This window comes from Zerene cesonia, chromosome 10, assembly GCF_012273895.1.
Source record: "Zerene cesonia ecotype Mississippi chromosome 10, Zerene_cesonia_1.1, whole genome shotgun sequence".
Lineage (NCBI taxonomy): Eukaryota > Metazoa > Arthropoda > Insecta > Lepidoptera > Pieridae > Zerene > Zerene cesonia.
The window spans coordinates 8,787,321-8,801,282 of record NC_052111.1 but is presented as its reverse complement, the minus strand read 5'-3'; the positions used below and the strand labels follow the sequence as shown (position 1 = coordinate 8,801,282).

General features: G+C 36.7%; 1 protein-coding gene across 9 annotated transcripts in view; it reads right to left on the bottom strand.

Moving 5' to 3' along the window:
* Positions 1 to 13,962, bottom strand: part of LOC119829601 (obscurin) — a 102,117-nt gene that overhangs the window by 22,438 nt on the left and 65,717 nt on the right. For 5 of the 9 annotated variants that reach the window (XM_038352198.1, XM_038352196.1, XM_038352197.1 and 2 more), the window contains 19 exons: positions 12,905 to 13,894; positions 12,515 to 12,757; positions 11,846 to 11,987; positions 11,384 to 11,574; positions 10,102 to 10,359; positions 9,328 to 9,505; positions 8,319 to 8,496; positions 7,790 to 7,980; positions 7,141 to 7,296; positions 6,914 to 7,034; positions 6,146 to 6,306; positions 5,457 to 5,632; positions 5,026 to 5,194; positions 4,592 to 4,710; positions 3,304 to 4,137; positions 3,068 to 3,169; positions 2,054 to 2,875; positions 854 to 1,135; positions 195 to 428 (listed from right to left, as the gene is read on the bottom strand). In XM_038352198.1, coding sequence (XP_038208126.1) covers positions 195 to 428; positions 854 to 1,135; positions 2,054 to 2,875; positions 3,068 to 3,169; positions 3,304 to 4,137; positions 4,592 to 4,710; positions 5,026 to 5,194; positions 5,457 to 5,632; positions 6,146 to 6,306; positions 6,914 to 7,034; positions 7,141 to 7,296; positions 7,790 to 7,980; positions 8,319 to 8,496; positions 9,328 to 9,505; positions 10,102 to 10,359; positions 11,384 to 11,574; positions 11,846 to 11,987; positions 12,515 to 12,757; positions 12,905 to 13,894 — 5,547 coding nt within the window. The remainder of the gene's footprint in view (positions 1 to 194; positions 429 to 853; positions 1,136 to 2,053; positions 2,876 to 3,067; positions 3,170 to 3,303; positions 4,138 to 4,591; positions 4,711 to 5,025; positions 5,195 to 5,456; positions 5,633 to 6,145; positions 6,307 to 6,913; positions 7,035 to 7,140; positions 7,297 to 7,789; positions 7,981 to 8,318; positions 8,497 to 9,327; positions 9,506 to 10,101; positions 10,360 to 11,383; positions 11,575 to 11,845; positions 11,988 to 12,514; positions 12,758 to 12,904; positions 13,895 to 13,962) is intronic. The other 4 variants (XM_038352192.1, XM_038352193.1, XM_038352194.1 and 1 more) reach the window with 4 other exon arrangements.

Below are 13,962 nucleotides of genomic sequence, written 5' to 3'. Positions count from 1 at the left end.
AGTAGGTGATCAGCCTTCTGTGTCCTGCCAGACCGAGACATTTTTTTTTTTGTCCCCACCGGGAATCGAACCCAGGACCCCTCGGTTCTACGCTTACGCGTTAACCAGTGTTCCAAGAAGGATTTACATGTGCGGGACCTTAAATTTAACTGTTAATTCAACAAACAAACACAAGCTTTAACATAAAAACTCACCAGTAGGTATATGTAAGGTGAAGGTGCACTCCTTCAGGCCATGCTCCAGCTCCTTAGAATCGGAGCTGGTAGTGACGGTCGCATCGGGTACTATCACGTTGCCGTTGAGCAGCCACGCCACGTGCGGCAGCGGGTCGGCCGTGCACACCGCCTGCAGCGTGACCGGCTCGCGCTGCATCACCCGTTGCGCTTCGAGTGGCTGCTTGAAAATGGGTTTGCGGTATTCCGCAACAGCTGGAACATATTTTTTTCTTATATAGATTATTTAGTAATTCGTATTTATTTATCTGTAATTAACAAGCCGCACAATGTACTATTTTACTTTCTTTCCTTTTTTGTTGTTTTTGTTAGTTTTATTTTAGTGTAATAGTTTTAGTGTAGATATTAGTTATAAATTTATTTATAGATTTTTTTTTACTTATTTTTTTTTTGTATGTGCGGTGCTGTTTATTTTATAGACAATAAATTTATTTCTTTCTTTCTTTCTATTAATCTTGAATAAATACAAATAGTATTAATAATTGGGGAACAAAAGAATGATCGGAAAAATTAAAAAAAAAATTATAAATTAGAATGTTTCTAGGCCAGAAGAAGTATTTGGAGATACCAAAATAAATAAAATGTATTGCGTATAGTAATATATTGTGAGGCAAACTTACGTGATACGGCCAATTGAGCATCCAGAACTTGTTTGCCCAACTTGTTACTGATCTCACACTGCCACTTGCCGACATCCTTCAGGTCTACAGCGTCAATCTCCAACTTGTATACATCTCCTTCATTAGTGATATGAACTCTGCTATCTGGTTTTACTTCGTTGCCGTCGTGTAGCCAGCGTACTGTTGGCTTCGGAGTACCAGCCGCTTGGACAGTGTAAACCAGAGGCAAGGACTCGTAAGTGTGGCCGTCCTTCATGCTGCTTTCTTTTAATGTGGGTGATGCTAGAAGGCAAACAAATAACTTAGTATTTTGTTTGTTATTGAGATGTCAATTACCGAAGCTTAGCTGATAGAAGAATAAACTGAAGCATCGCTATTTACAATGGTAGCTAGAATTGTAGCGTTAACTAGATTTGATCGATATTATGTTTAACTGAATAAATTCTGAACGTATTTTTATAATGATATCGTATAGATTTCCAAACCTAGACATTACTAAAAGATATCTAAAGAGCTTCCAAACTCTACATTAAATAATATTCTGATAAAAGCAACATCTTTAAGCGCCAATGCAGACAATGGGCACAATCATAAATACAATATACAAATAGAATAGAAGTGGCGCAAATATACAGCCGTTATTGCAGAAAATACTAGGTCATACTTACCCAACCATTTACAGTAAAGTCTGTGAAGTGTACGTGTAAATACTCACCGTAAATTTTTGTGTTGGTGTGTTGGCCTTATAATATACACCATGCCATGCGTGAGAAATAATAAAATGTTTACCTTGATGAAGATGACTTGTGTACTTTCTAACACCTTCGACGGAGTGGAACCCAAGTATTAGTATGCCAGAAGGAAAAGTTATTACGCATGCGCGCTAAAACAAACATACGATTGAAAATTAGTTTAACGGGTGCGTCAATTTTCACAGAAATCTATTTTTTAGCTATTTTCTGAGTATTTCCCTTCTTTTAAATCTTTATTGTATGTTTGAACAACCACTAGTATAAAATATGAACTACTTTTTAGAAAATAGCTAGCCAATAGAATAATTTTTCAGCAATAAATTTACTGTATAAGCAACATCAATTTAGTATTATGACGGACAAAACAGCATTATTTTATTTTTTCATTTCAGCCGCGCGCATCAATAAATTATTTCTTGTTCAATGATTTAATTTACTGGCATATTACCTTTGACATCTTCTGTATTTATAATTTCGTCTAAAATGCTCCTTTGCCTCTGACTCCGTTTAAGCAAATCTTCAATATCTCCGTCATCCTCTTCCGCTACACTAAATAAACTTGAACCTTTTTTCCTCCTCTCTACTGTTGTTTCTGCAACGTTTTTCGTTATGTTATCAAAGCTTTGCATGGGCTCCATAACCAACTCCTCCAAAAGTCTATTTTTTATATCGTCTCTTTTAGTATCGAATTTCATGTATTCGTTTGCTTCGAATTCCCTCGAAATGTGTATCAGCTTTTCTGTAACATCGTTTTCAAACACCTTTTCTGATTTTTCTTTTAATATAACCGATTCTTCCTCCCCCTCATTCGTAAAGTAATCTTCTTTGAAAGAAGTTTGACGCACGTATGAGTCTTTACTGAATACTTTCTTCGTTTCATCTATTTCGAAAATAGATTTGGAAAGGTCTTCAATGGAAATTTCACGGGATAAAGAATCGTTTTGCCAGCTCATATCGTCTTCGGAGACAGATCTAATGGATATGGTTCTGTTGCGAGATGATCGACCTATTCGTGGATTAGAGTCAGCATCGGAATCAGTTTGAGGTTCCTCGATAAGTCCATAAATACCCCTCCTCACGTGGTCAGGTATTGTGTAATATCCAAGTTCCGACAAATAGTAACTGTGACTAGCAATTTCTTCTACTTCAAGTGATGTTGTATGCGGCGTATTGGGTAGAATTATTTTTCTATCATATTCATCATCATCACATTCCTCGAAATGTATGGAGGTTGAAGTCATTTTATGTAAAGTGCGCGTTTCGGCTGGACCTATCAGTTAAAATATTATTACATATGACAAAAATAGTATTGATATTATACTATTAATTTTATGTTCATGCAATGACTGATTTCTAATGAGTGAAAACTACAGAGTAGACTACAATTTAAGTTATTATTTTAATTAACACGAATTGAAATGATAGGTTACTATGGGAAAAAAGCGGGTAGATTCATACTGACCTGTTATAATAGCGCCATGGGAGCGAGTGCTGCTGACTTTAGATACGATAATTGAGCCATCATCACCTGACTTGAATGTGGTTACTGTTTCAAAAACTCGGCCTAAACAATAAATCACACTTGGAATTGTAAAGGAAAACACAAATTAAAAACATGCAATGCTACGCGCGAAATAGTGAGTATCACTAGACGAAAGCTGTTTGCCTGTTTGTGAGGAAGCAAAGCGCTTTGTATACCTTCGGATTCAGCACTCAACGGTTCTTCAGCTATAGATTGTTTTTTAATTGATTTACGTTTCGGCGATTTAATTTCTACGTCAATTGGTACTTCTTCGATAATTTCAGGCTTTGTAACGTCCTTTTGTCCTTGTTGAGGCTCAGTGTCCATTTCTTCAATGACAGGCTTTTTATTTTGTTCATTATGGTTCTCATCCCAGAAAGAGCCAGTATCAGCTTCCTCAGGTTTCGTTATAGTTTTTTTAGGTTTCTGTGGTGTTGCTGTAATATCGTCAACCTTTTGGGCTTTAGCTTTGCCATCATCATCGACGTCATCCCAAAAAGATTTTTCTTCGACCACTTCCGGTTCTGTGATTGACTTTCTACCTCTGTGTTGCGATGGTTGATCAACTTCTTCAATTTTGCTTTCTTTCTTTTCTTTCATGTCCGCATCATCTAACAACGACTTTTCTTCGGCTACCTCAGGTTCAGTTAAAGATTTTCTAGCTTTATTTAATTTAGGCTGATCGAGATCATTGACAACTTTTTTGGCTTGGTTATTTTCATTTTCTAGAACAGTTTTCTCTTCTGCTATTTCAGGTTCAGTAACTGATTTCCTAGCCTTGTTCGAAATTGGTTGATCAACTTCTTCGAAAGAAACTGATTTAGTCTTAGCACTGTCATCTAAAATTGATTTTTCCTCTGCTGTCTCAGGTTCTGTTTTTTCTTTTTTAGCTTTTTTCTTACCTCCATCTTCGATTTCCTCTTCTTTTACCATTTTTGATTGTTTGCTTTCGTCATCTAGTTCATTTTCTTGTATAGTTTCTTTAATGAATCTCGAGTGTACTTCTCTGGCTATTAAACACAATGAAAAGTGATGACAATACAATGATTTAAAATGGAAGATAAAAATTAATAAACAAATGTAAGGTTACGTGCTAGAAGAGTAGGGTAATGTGAATCGGAGTGCACACGAGCATTCTAGTCTATTGAATGCTTTTTTATTGTACCAAATACTTATCAACTAGGACGTCACAGTAAAATACATAAACTACGTGCAGGTAGTCAGGTCTACTTGTCAAACGAAGTTATCGCTAACTACTACAGTACCAGTGGCTTCCAGGCGTGTCTTTTCATGTGCATTACCAGTTGAAGCGTGTACATTGTATTATTGTAGTTTGTATCGTTGATAGTCTAGAGCTAGCTACATAATCTATATCTAAAAATCTATAAAGACTTTGTGGTTTTATCATTTCATTTCTTGAATTTCTTTTTATTGGACAAGAGTGATATTTTATGTTATACTTACTGTGTACTGTGACAGTACTCTTAGAAGATACACTTCCCATTTCATTTTCTGCGCGAACTTCATACTCTCCGCCATCTTCTTCTTTGATAAGAGTTACGGTCAGGTTGTAGTTTTCTAACCTGAAATCAGTGAAATGAATGTTTAATGACTAAATACATCAATTGATAAAAATGATAATTAATCTGTTTTTAAAACCAAATTGGTCTTGCTTTTTACGGTTCAAGGAAATAATATTTTGTAATTCAAATTCAATAAAACTGTAGCATAATAGAATATATAATAATTGAGACTGAGTATGAATGCAGCAAGACATTAATTCTGTTTTACTTTTAATATAAAAAAAAATCTATAAGTCTACATTTGCATACTCTTAATTTGTAAGCGCATAAGAAATCCTGAAAAGCAATCCATGCAAAGATTCTCCATCCACTTACCTCTGCGTGTCTCTTTCTATTTTGATTCTAGCATCAGTGGTGACCTCCTTGCCGTCCTTGTACCACTTGACCCTAGGTTCAGGACAACCTTCCACTTCTACCTCCAGTTTCAGGGTCTGACCTTCGTCAACAGTCATGTCCACTAGACTCTTGGTGATCCGGGGCTTCCCTGGAAAGAAAAATTATGCGTTGCAAATTACTTCTGTCTCAAATGCATTCACAATTGCAAAATGCATACATCCTTGCTTCATAAGAACTGAAATATCTCCCTTTAAGACAAATATTAACTAAGTGCCTATTTTACTTAACACTTCATGAAAAATATCATATATATTTATCTACTTTTGCCGTTAGCCATGTGATTGAGGTGATAATACATCAAATTACTAAAATTATTTTTTTTTTGTTTTATTTTAAACCATAATACTCACTATTAACAGTAAAAGTAGCTTGACAAGAATCAGCGCCGAGCTCGTTGGAAACTTTGCAAGTATACTGTCCAGACATTTCGGCGGACACTTCCTTCAATATCAGCTTGTGAGTGCTGCCGTTATCTACTCGACTGTACACTGTTTTCTTTTCGGTAATTTCCACATCTCCTAAGTACCTATGAGCACAAAATTGAATTTAAACACTTTTTCTTATGCCTATGTTGTTGCACTTTATTAATAATGTTCTGTGTTTTTTTTTTCATATTGTACATAATTACACCAGCTTATTATCCCCAATGGTGATACGATTTGGTACATTGTAAAGGTAAACTAATTTACCAAACCACACTTAGTCAACGTTTGGATTCTGGTCTTCTGACCTACGGCTTTAAAAGTCTCTGCAGTGGCAATAGGTGTGGGCATATTGATAAGCAATGATGACATTGATGATATTAATGACGATAGCAATGATGCTGCCAGTGACAGTGATGATCGCGATAAAAATGCCCCCCATTGATGGTAGAGATGACGACACGACGATGATAATAATAGTGGTGGTAATAGTAGTTCTAACGATAGAGATAATGTCGATGATAATAATGATGGTACTAATGATTGTGATGGGGACGATCATTATGGTGAAGATCATAATAATGATGAGTCATTGACGGTGATACTCTAATACATACCACTGCACTTTAGGCTCCGGATACGCGTCCACGTCGACAGTGAACTCCACGTCGACGTCGCCCTCGCTGGCCGTGCGCGGCTCGAGGCGGCGCGTGAACTGCGGCGCGCAGCGCACGTTCAGCGCGCACGCGTCGCCGCTCGACCCGTGCACGTTGCGGACCTGCGACGGGATGCGATGGTGTTCGTGTAAAGCATTTATGTAGTTGGAATTAGTTCGCTATCTGTACACGAGTATGGTGGAACATTATAAATTACACTTAAATTTAAATATTAATTTTTATTTTTGCGATTTTTGAGAATTTCTTTTTGTATAATATAATCGTTTAAAAACTGATATTGGGTTCTTCTTACTCTCAAATAAAGAATTTATTATTATTACTAGCTGCGCCCCGTGGTTTCACCCGTGTAAGTCCGTATACAGTAGGAATATCCCCATAAAAAGTAGCCTGTGTGTTTGATATTAGTAGGATAGGATTATAATAGTTGATTTACTACGGACGTAGGGCACAACTTTCATCTATTGATTTAAATTGTTTATTGAACCATCACAAAATATATACAACAAGCACACATGAAAAAGACACAAATGGTACAACTGGCGGTCTTGTCGCCTGCGGCGATCTCTACCAGGCAACCTTTGAATACAGTTCGTGAAGTAAAAGAAAATAATATCACAACAATGAGGACGTGGGTCCTCACATAATTTTCATTTGGACGGTTCCAACAAACTAACCCAGAATTGAATTACAAAGCATTATACAACCCACCTCACAGGAGTACTCTCCAGCATCAGCCCTTGCTGCTGATGTGATCACCAGCTTGTGGGCCTCTCCCGATGATGATATCTTGATCGCTGATGATTCTTTTAGCTCGGTTTTGTTCTTGAACCTGATTAATTAAACAGATAAGGAATGGCAAACATGCATTTTTCTTCCGATTTAATAATGTAATTCGATAATTAAGCTAATGAGTCTTGTCTAATTCTGCCACTCACCAAGTAACAGTGGGCGCCGGTTCGGCTTCCGTCTGAATCTCGAAGGTGACAGTCTCCTTCTCATCGCAAACCTTCGAGCTGCCGAGCTTCTTGGTGACCTTGGGCGGTGACGTCACTAACCACTGCCAGAAGTCCGAGCATTGGTTCACTTCGTTCCTGGAGATCATTGTAGTCAGTTTAATTTGTGTTAACATTGTTATTTTATTGCGAAACTGTGTTTAGAGCAACCTTTGTGGAGCTTCTAAGGTAAAGAATTTGTAATAAAAACATTGTTTGCTCCACTAAACCTGGTTTGCAGCAAAACATGTCGGATATTGTGACAATCTATCCAGTATTCTAGTAAAATAGCTAATATATGACACCCAGCTATAAACTTATTTACCTATCAATTTAGTTTAAAAGCCAATCTACGACTTGAATAATTTCCGTCAAACAGACCCGTATCTTTTCCCACATCCTTTTCATTCCATTCCTTTAGTCCTGTCGTCGATCCTTTCGTTATCCTTTACCCCTTAAAAGCGGACAACGCATTTGCAGGGGCCATGCCATTGCAAATCTTATGAATAGGCGGTGTTGATCGTTAGCCATCAGGCGAAACACTAGCATAGAGCATCTTACTGAAGTAAGATGATTCTTCATGTTTACTTACTTGGCAACCACAGAGTAGGAGCCAGTGTCAGTGAGCTTAGCGTCCTTAATGGTGATGGTGTAGACCTCCTCAGACTCCTTGGTGATGACGATGCGCTCCGAGCTGGTGATGAGAACGCCATCCTTGTAGAAGCTCACGTCTGGTGATGGTGTGCCTTCTACCTCGATTCTTACTGTGTGAGTTGATTTCACCTGAAATAATATTTTAGGAATTTTTCTTCAAAAAATTTAGTAAAAACCAACTGTAACAGTTTATGAAATAAAATTACATTGCACGGCAAGATTTTTAGTCCATCAAATTTTTAGAAGCATTTTTTTTTTGAGAAGAAGTAGTGCTATTTACACGAGTTTTAACTCTATTATTTTTGCAATAGAAATTACTTACAAAGTTTCTTCATGCCAGTAGGTTTTTAAGGTTTTATCAATATCTATGATAAAGTTTATCAGATTCAATTTAGCTTTTTCGAATATGCACACACACTGCTAGATCGATAATATGAGAACTGATAATAAATAGTACTAATACTTACCATACAAGTCTGGTTCTCAATTTTCTTCTTAATCTTGGGTGGTGCTGTAACTACCAGGTTGAAGGTGGTGGTATCATCACCAAGGTCGTTGGATGCTGTCACCTCGTACACCCCACTGTCAGCTACGGTAACGTTCTTTATCACCAGAGACAGGTTTTCGTCATCTTCATGTAAGAACCTGGAAAGTTATCGGTTATTGTTTAGTTTGATAATTTGCCTTGCTTAGGTGGTGGAATTTATTTACCTATACACTGAAATTGCGGGAAAATATAAATGTAAAATAAATGTTCATGATATTCTTAGTTTCGGAAGAAATTTTGAAAAGTTAAGGAATGATCTTGTTTCTACGTATAAAATTAATCTGATTAATTAATTTAAAGAATGGGGTGGGCAAAAATATTCATCAGTTTAAAATACCTACAATGACTATAGTTTCAACTAAATTTTATATAAATGAAAGAAATATTTCATAATTGTTATAAAAGTGTTCTAAACAGCGCTACTTCCAAATACTAAAACAACATTATTCTAATCCTAATCAAGTTTAAATAGTTACTGCCAGAATACTACTATTAAAACTATCCAACAATATTCCTTAGATATCCTTAAATAAAGTCCAAATCTTCTATTTAAATAAAACGATACACTATAACGATTCAGTTCATTACAATTTAATTTATACATTGTAACAAAATTCGTATTCTGAAAAAATAAATCATAGTCACAGTAGTATCGTACATGGACTCCAATGGTGTCCGATGAGACAATTCTCAGCGTTGCCAATGAAAATATCCCATGGCAATATTACTATCATTTGATTGGATTCGATTTTGTTTCAATGGAGTAGCATTGATCATAAATATTTAGCAGACTATCAAATCTGTAAAACCATTCCGACACAAACCAATTGAAACAACTGAAGCATTATTAAGTTCGTAGACTTCCCAAGTGTAATATGCCAAGGGGTATTAATAATAGCAATTCAACTTCCAAACAATGAACTACATACTTATGTCTAGCATCAGCTTCCACCACTTCTCCCTTATGCTTGAATACGACAGTGGGCTTCGGGTAGCCCTTGCAGACTACCTCCAACATTGCTGATCCCCCGCTAGACACTACCGGCTCACGATGCTCGATTTCTAGACTTGGCTTTTGTGGTTCGCGGTGCAAATAGTTTACGGCACCTAGATGAATATTTTTTTTGTTATTTGATTTCAATAAATTGAAGATAATTTGTATATTGTTAATCAGAGTCGGAAGTAAATGGAATATTAACTATGATAGGTACTCAAACAGTTTGTAGATTACAATATGTTCTGATAAACATTTCATTCTATTTTTACTTAAAAACAAGAATCAGAAGCAAAAATGTATGGCACAGTTAATCCCTGAAAGTATTATTGATATTACAGTGATAAAAAAAAATATATATACACCGTGTTTTAAATTGGATGAAGTCTGTAGTTTTAAAAATTCATACTTTGACATTCATTTTATTTACTTAATATAAGATGATATGAGCATGTAAAACATGAAATAATGATAGATTCATTAGATGCCAATGCTGTAAACAAGGCCTAGACCGGATTAGTTAAGGCGGTACAGTTGCCAAGTGTCGAACTATTATTGTAGAATTTAGAGCGCTTGTAGCGACTTAATTAAGAACCAAATAAAATAAGTATAAGTAATTTTTAAGGAAGAAACATGTCTTTATGCCTTGAAAAATCTTGGATATTGTCATAATCCAGAAATTTCAGTATTTAAAATAAAACAAACAAACCTTGCACCGTTAGCTCAGCGGAACAGGAAATATTTCCAGTGCTGGTCTTTGCAACACATGTGTACAACCCAGCATCTTCAGGTTTGACGTGCTGGAACACAAGCGCCAAGGAGTCCTCGTCGTCTCCGAGGAGGACCTTGAACCTCTCCTCAGGGTCAAATTCGAGGCCATCGCGCTTCCACGCAAATACAGGCTTCTCTCCCTTTGCTAGTAACCCTTCACCGCCCGGCAGAAGCTCCCCGAAAATATTCTTGTCATCTGGTGATATGTGATTCATTTTTAACTGAATGCAAGCTACAAAATATTAAATTGATAACCCGTGAAAAGTCTTTTCATTATTTTGTTTAACAATTGTTTTAAATAAGCTCTAGCTGAATGCAATCTTTCACACGGAGACGTCGCGACAAACTGATCTTTGATCGAAGTCTTTGCCAAAATTAAAATAGAGTAAACAAATTGAGTTAACAATCGAGGGCATTAAACCTCTGCTTTATTCTGTAATTTGAAGAATTGCAGAATTATATAATATTTTAAAGGAGAGGCGTAACATTGAAATCCCATATATTTAGTGGCGAGTTATTTATAACGTGCCACTAATTCATAAACAAACATTGGACACAATCCAAGCGTTTTAACTAAAATGTGCGGCGTATCTTTGTCATTAATTTGTTTTAAAATAAAACGAATATCAAGATCGCGATAAGTTTTCATCTAATGAAAGCATTTTTACGGTTTTGCCCTAGTTTTAAAGTGACAAGGGTTCGGTCAAATTTATTTTTGGAAGTCATTTATAATTCCTTTAATGTTTCTTTTATTTTTTTCAACGGAGACATTCTTATGTGTAGTATGTGTATTTATAAGCATCCTATTCTTAATTTTATAGTATTTTGGTGCATGTAAAATTTTATTTATAAAGTTGAAAACGCTCATATATAAAATTGTGAACAGACAACGATATCGCCTTTGGGAGTTACAGTGAGTTCTAAAGTTAGAGAGTGCTTTACCCGAACATACCTTAATCATCATGAAAGATAATACATCCTGTTATTTTTTAAACTATAGACGATACAAAAAAATAACCCAATAATTTAATTTAGTTTTATATGATGATTTAGATCACACGAAATGCCAACTCCCACTGGGGAAGTACCACCAAGTACCTCTGCGATTGTTATCGAATGCTGGTGATCGCTTACCATCAGGCGGACCACCAGCTCAGTTGCCCGCTATTACATAAAAAATTAAATTGTTTTAACTATCACAATCAGTCTCAAATCCTTACCAACAACAGTGACGGTGGCCTCAGACTCGACTTCTCCATATATATTGATGGCTTTACAAGAGTAGGTGCCGGCATCTGCCGCGTTCACATCGGCGATCACGAGCTCGTAGCAGCCCTTTTCAGCGCGTGTGCGAACGATGGAAACACGGTCGCTGTCCGAACTGGTTATTATTTCTTTCCCTTCGCGGTAGCTTAAAAAATAGAAGGTTGGTAAATTTTGAGGCTTTTTTTTTCTAGAAATTCTAAGTGCAAAAAATTTACGGAAATTTCATTAGATCCAGAATTTTTGGATCTAATGATAAAAAGAAGCATATCTTTTTATAAATGTGAAATTTCGTACTGTGTATATTTTACAGAACTGTATATATATGTATGTAGGTGTACGTAATGCACTACGTAAAGCAAGATTTGAATAGGTCGGACGAAATTAGAAATATGGATTACTTTTCTACTACAACTTACAATTTTACATCAGGATTTGGCGTTCCCTTGACCTTGACCATAAAGCGTAAGTATGTGTTCAACAATATCTCAGTGTCCTTAAGAGCGACCAAGAAGTATGGCGCGTTCTGAGCATTCTTTTGTTTCCTTTCTTCCGGAGTCACTATATATAAGAAAAACTATTAGAAAACTGTATTATATAAAATACTAGTAACCACAAATTAAAATACCATAAAAAGTTCTTACCAAATCCAACCTATATGAAACAGAAAAAATAAAAAAATCGTAAAGTGAAAAAAAATGGTAGACGACACATTAACCATGCTATTTAACATCTATTTAAGTCGCAACGGGAAAATTATAAAGAGAAAAGATTGTCTAAGTGTTATGCGCTTTACAATGTTTTTGATGATTGTGGCGGCCATGCTATTTTTTAATTGATAAGACGCTGCAAATACATACTATTTCTAATGCCATAAGATCAAACCGTTTTGAACTCTTGCACAAAATGATTTATCAAAAACATAATGGTCTACATGGTACGTAAATTAAAGAAAATACATATTTTGCTATTTCAGATTTTTTAAAAGATATATTAAATTTCAGAAGCCGGAAATTATTAAATTAAATTCAGATAGACAGACAGAGTTCAAAACAACTTGTCCCGTAACTAGTAAGTCATCTACTCACGCTCATGTACAATCAATTGCGCGGTGCAATGGGCATTGCCCTTCACGTTTTCCGCCCTCGCGGTGTACAAGCCGGTGTCGTCTTCTCTACAATGCTTCACCTCTAGTCTATGAACATCACCGGTGTTCACGATATTCACGCGGTCCATCAACCGGTCGGTGAGAGGCTTGTTGTCCTTCAGCCAGGTCACCTTAACCTCTTCCAGAGAGCTAATCTTGCATTCGAACATCGCATTCTCGCCGGCTGCGAATTTAAACATTACGGTTTCCTACATCTTCGAAGGAAGACGTCACATAGAAGCGTTAGCACAATGTGTTGTGTGTGTTAATTCTAGAAGCATATGTACAAGCACTAAGTGTCTACTGTCGTGGGTAGTGTCGTTATACTTACGCTCGATGTTCTGCCCTTCTAACGTCTTCGAGAAAATTGGCTTTCCATCGAACGACTCAGATTTGGAGACCGACTTTTGGGATTCAAACTCATTAGTTACTGATCCGTTCGATAGTGCTTTCTTTGAATATTCACTTTCATATACTGATTCTCCATTTTTGGAGCTTCGCTTGGAGTATTTCGATTCGGCTACTGCCTCAGCTTCAAGGTTACTTCCATCGAAACTGGTTTCAATGTTCAGTCTTGTGGAGCGAGCCTCGACGTTGGAGCTGCTGGTGATCGAATTGCGACCGTATTTGGAAGCAATACTGTCGATTTTGCTGGGAGCGTCTAGATCTACATCGTAACTAGCTTCAATGCTTTGCTTGATTGATTTGCTTTCAGAAGTCTCGATATTATTATTCAGACCGTACTTGGCTGCAATATTATTGATCTTACTGTCAGTATCGGTGGTTTCGATTGAATACTTTGAATCTTTGATAGAGTTGCTTCTTTCATAGTTAAATTCGATAGCGTACTTCGAGCTATCCTTAACCGAGCTTCTGCTATCGTAGGAATCAACATCATACTTAGAACCACCTTTAATGGACCTCCTACTTTCGTAACTTGACTCGACACCATAGTTCGAGCCATCTTTAATCGAGTTAGTTCTTTCATATCCTGACTCTGTTCCATACTTGGAGCCGTCCCTGATAGAGCTCCTACTCTCGTAACTCGATTCGATACCGTACTTGGAGCCATCTTTGATAGAGCTCCTACTTTCATAACTAGATTCGACGCCGTATTTCGATCCTCCCTCGATGGCACTAGATGTTGAGTACTTAGATTCGTACTTCGATGCAGCAGAGCCTTCAATACCTCCGATATCATATCGACTGCTTTCTATACGAGAACCACTCTCCCGGCGAGATGAGTAAGAGGAGATACCTCCATCAGCCGAAGACTCATATCGACCGCCTGTTGATGATTTGCGAGTACTGCTGGAATACTCTAAATGATAAAAAAGGAGCAGATTAAAAAATAGTACATTACGGAAACATTATACATTCTAACTAAAG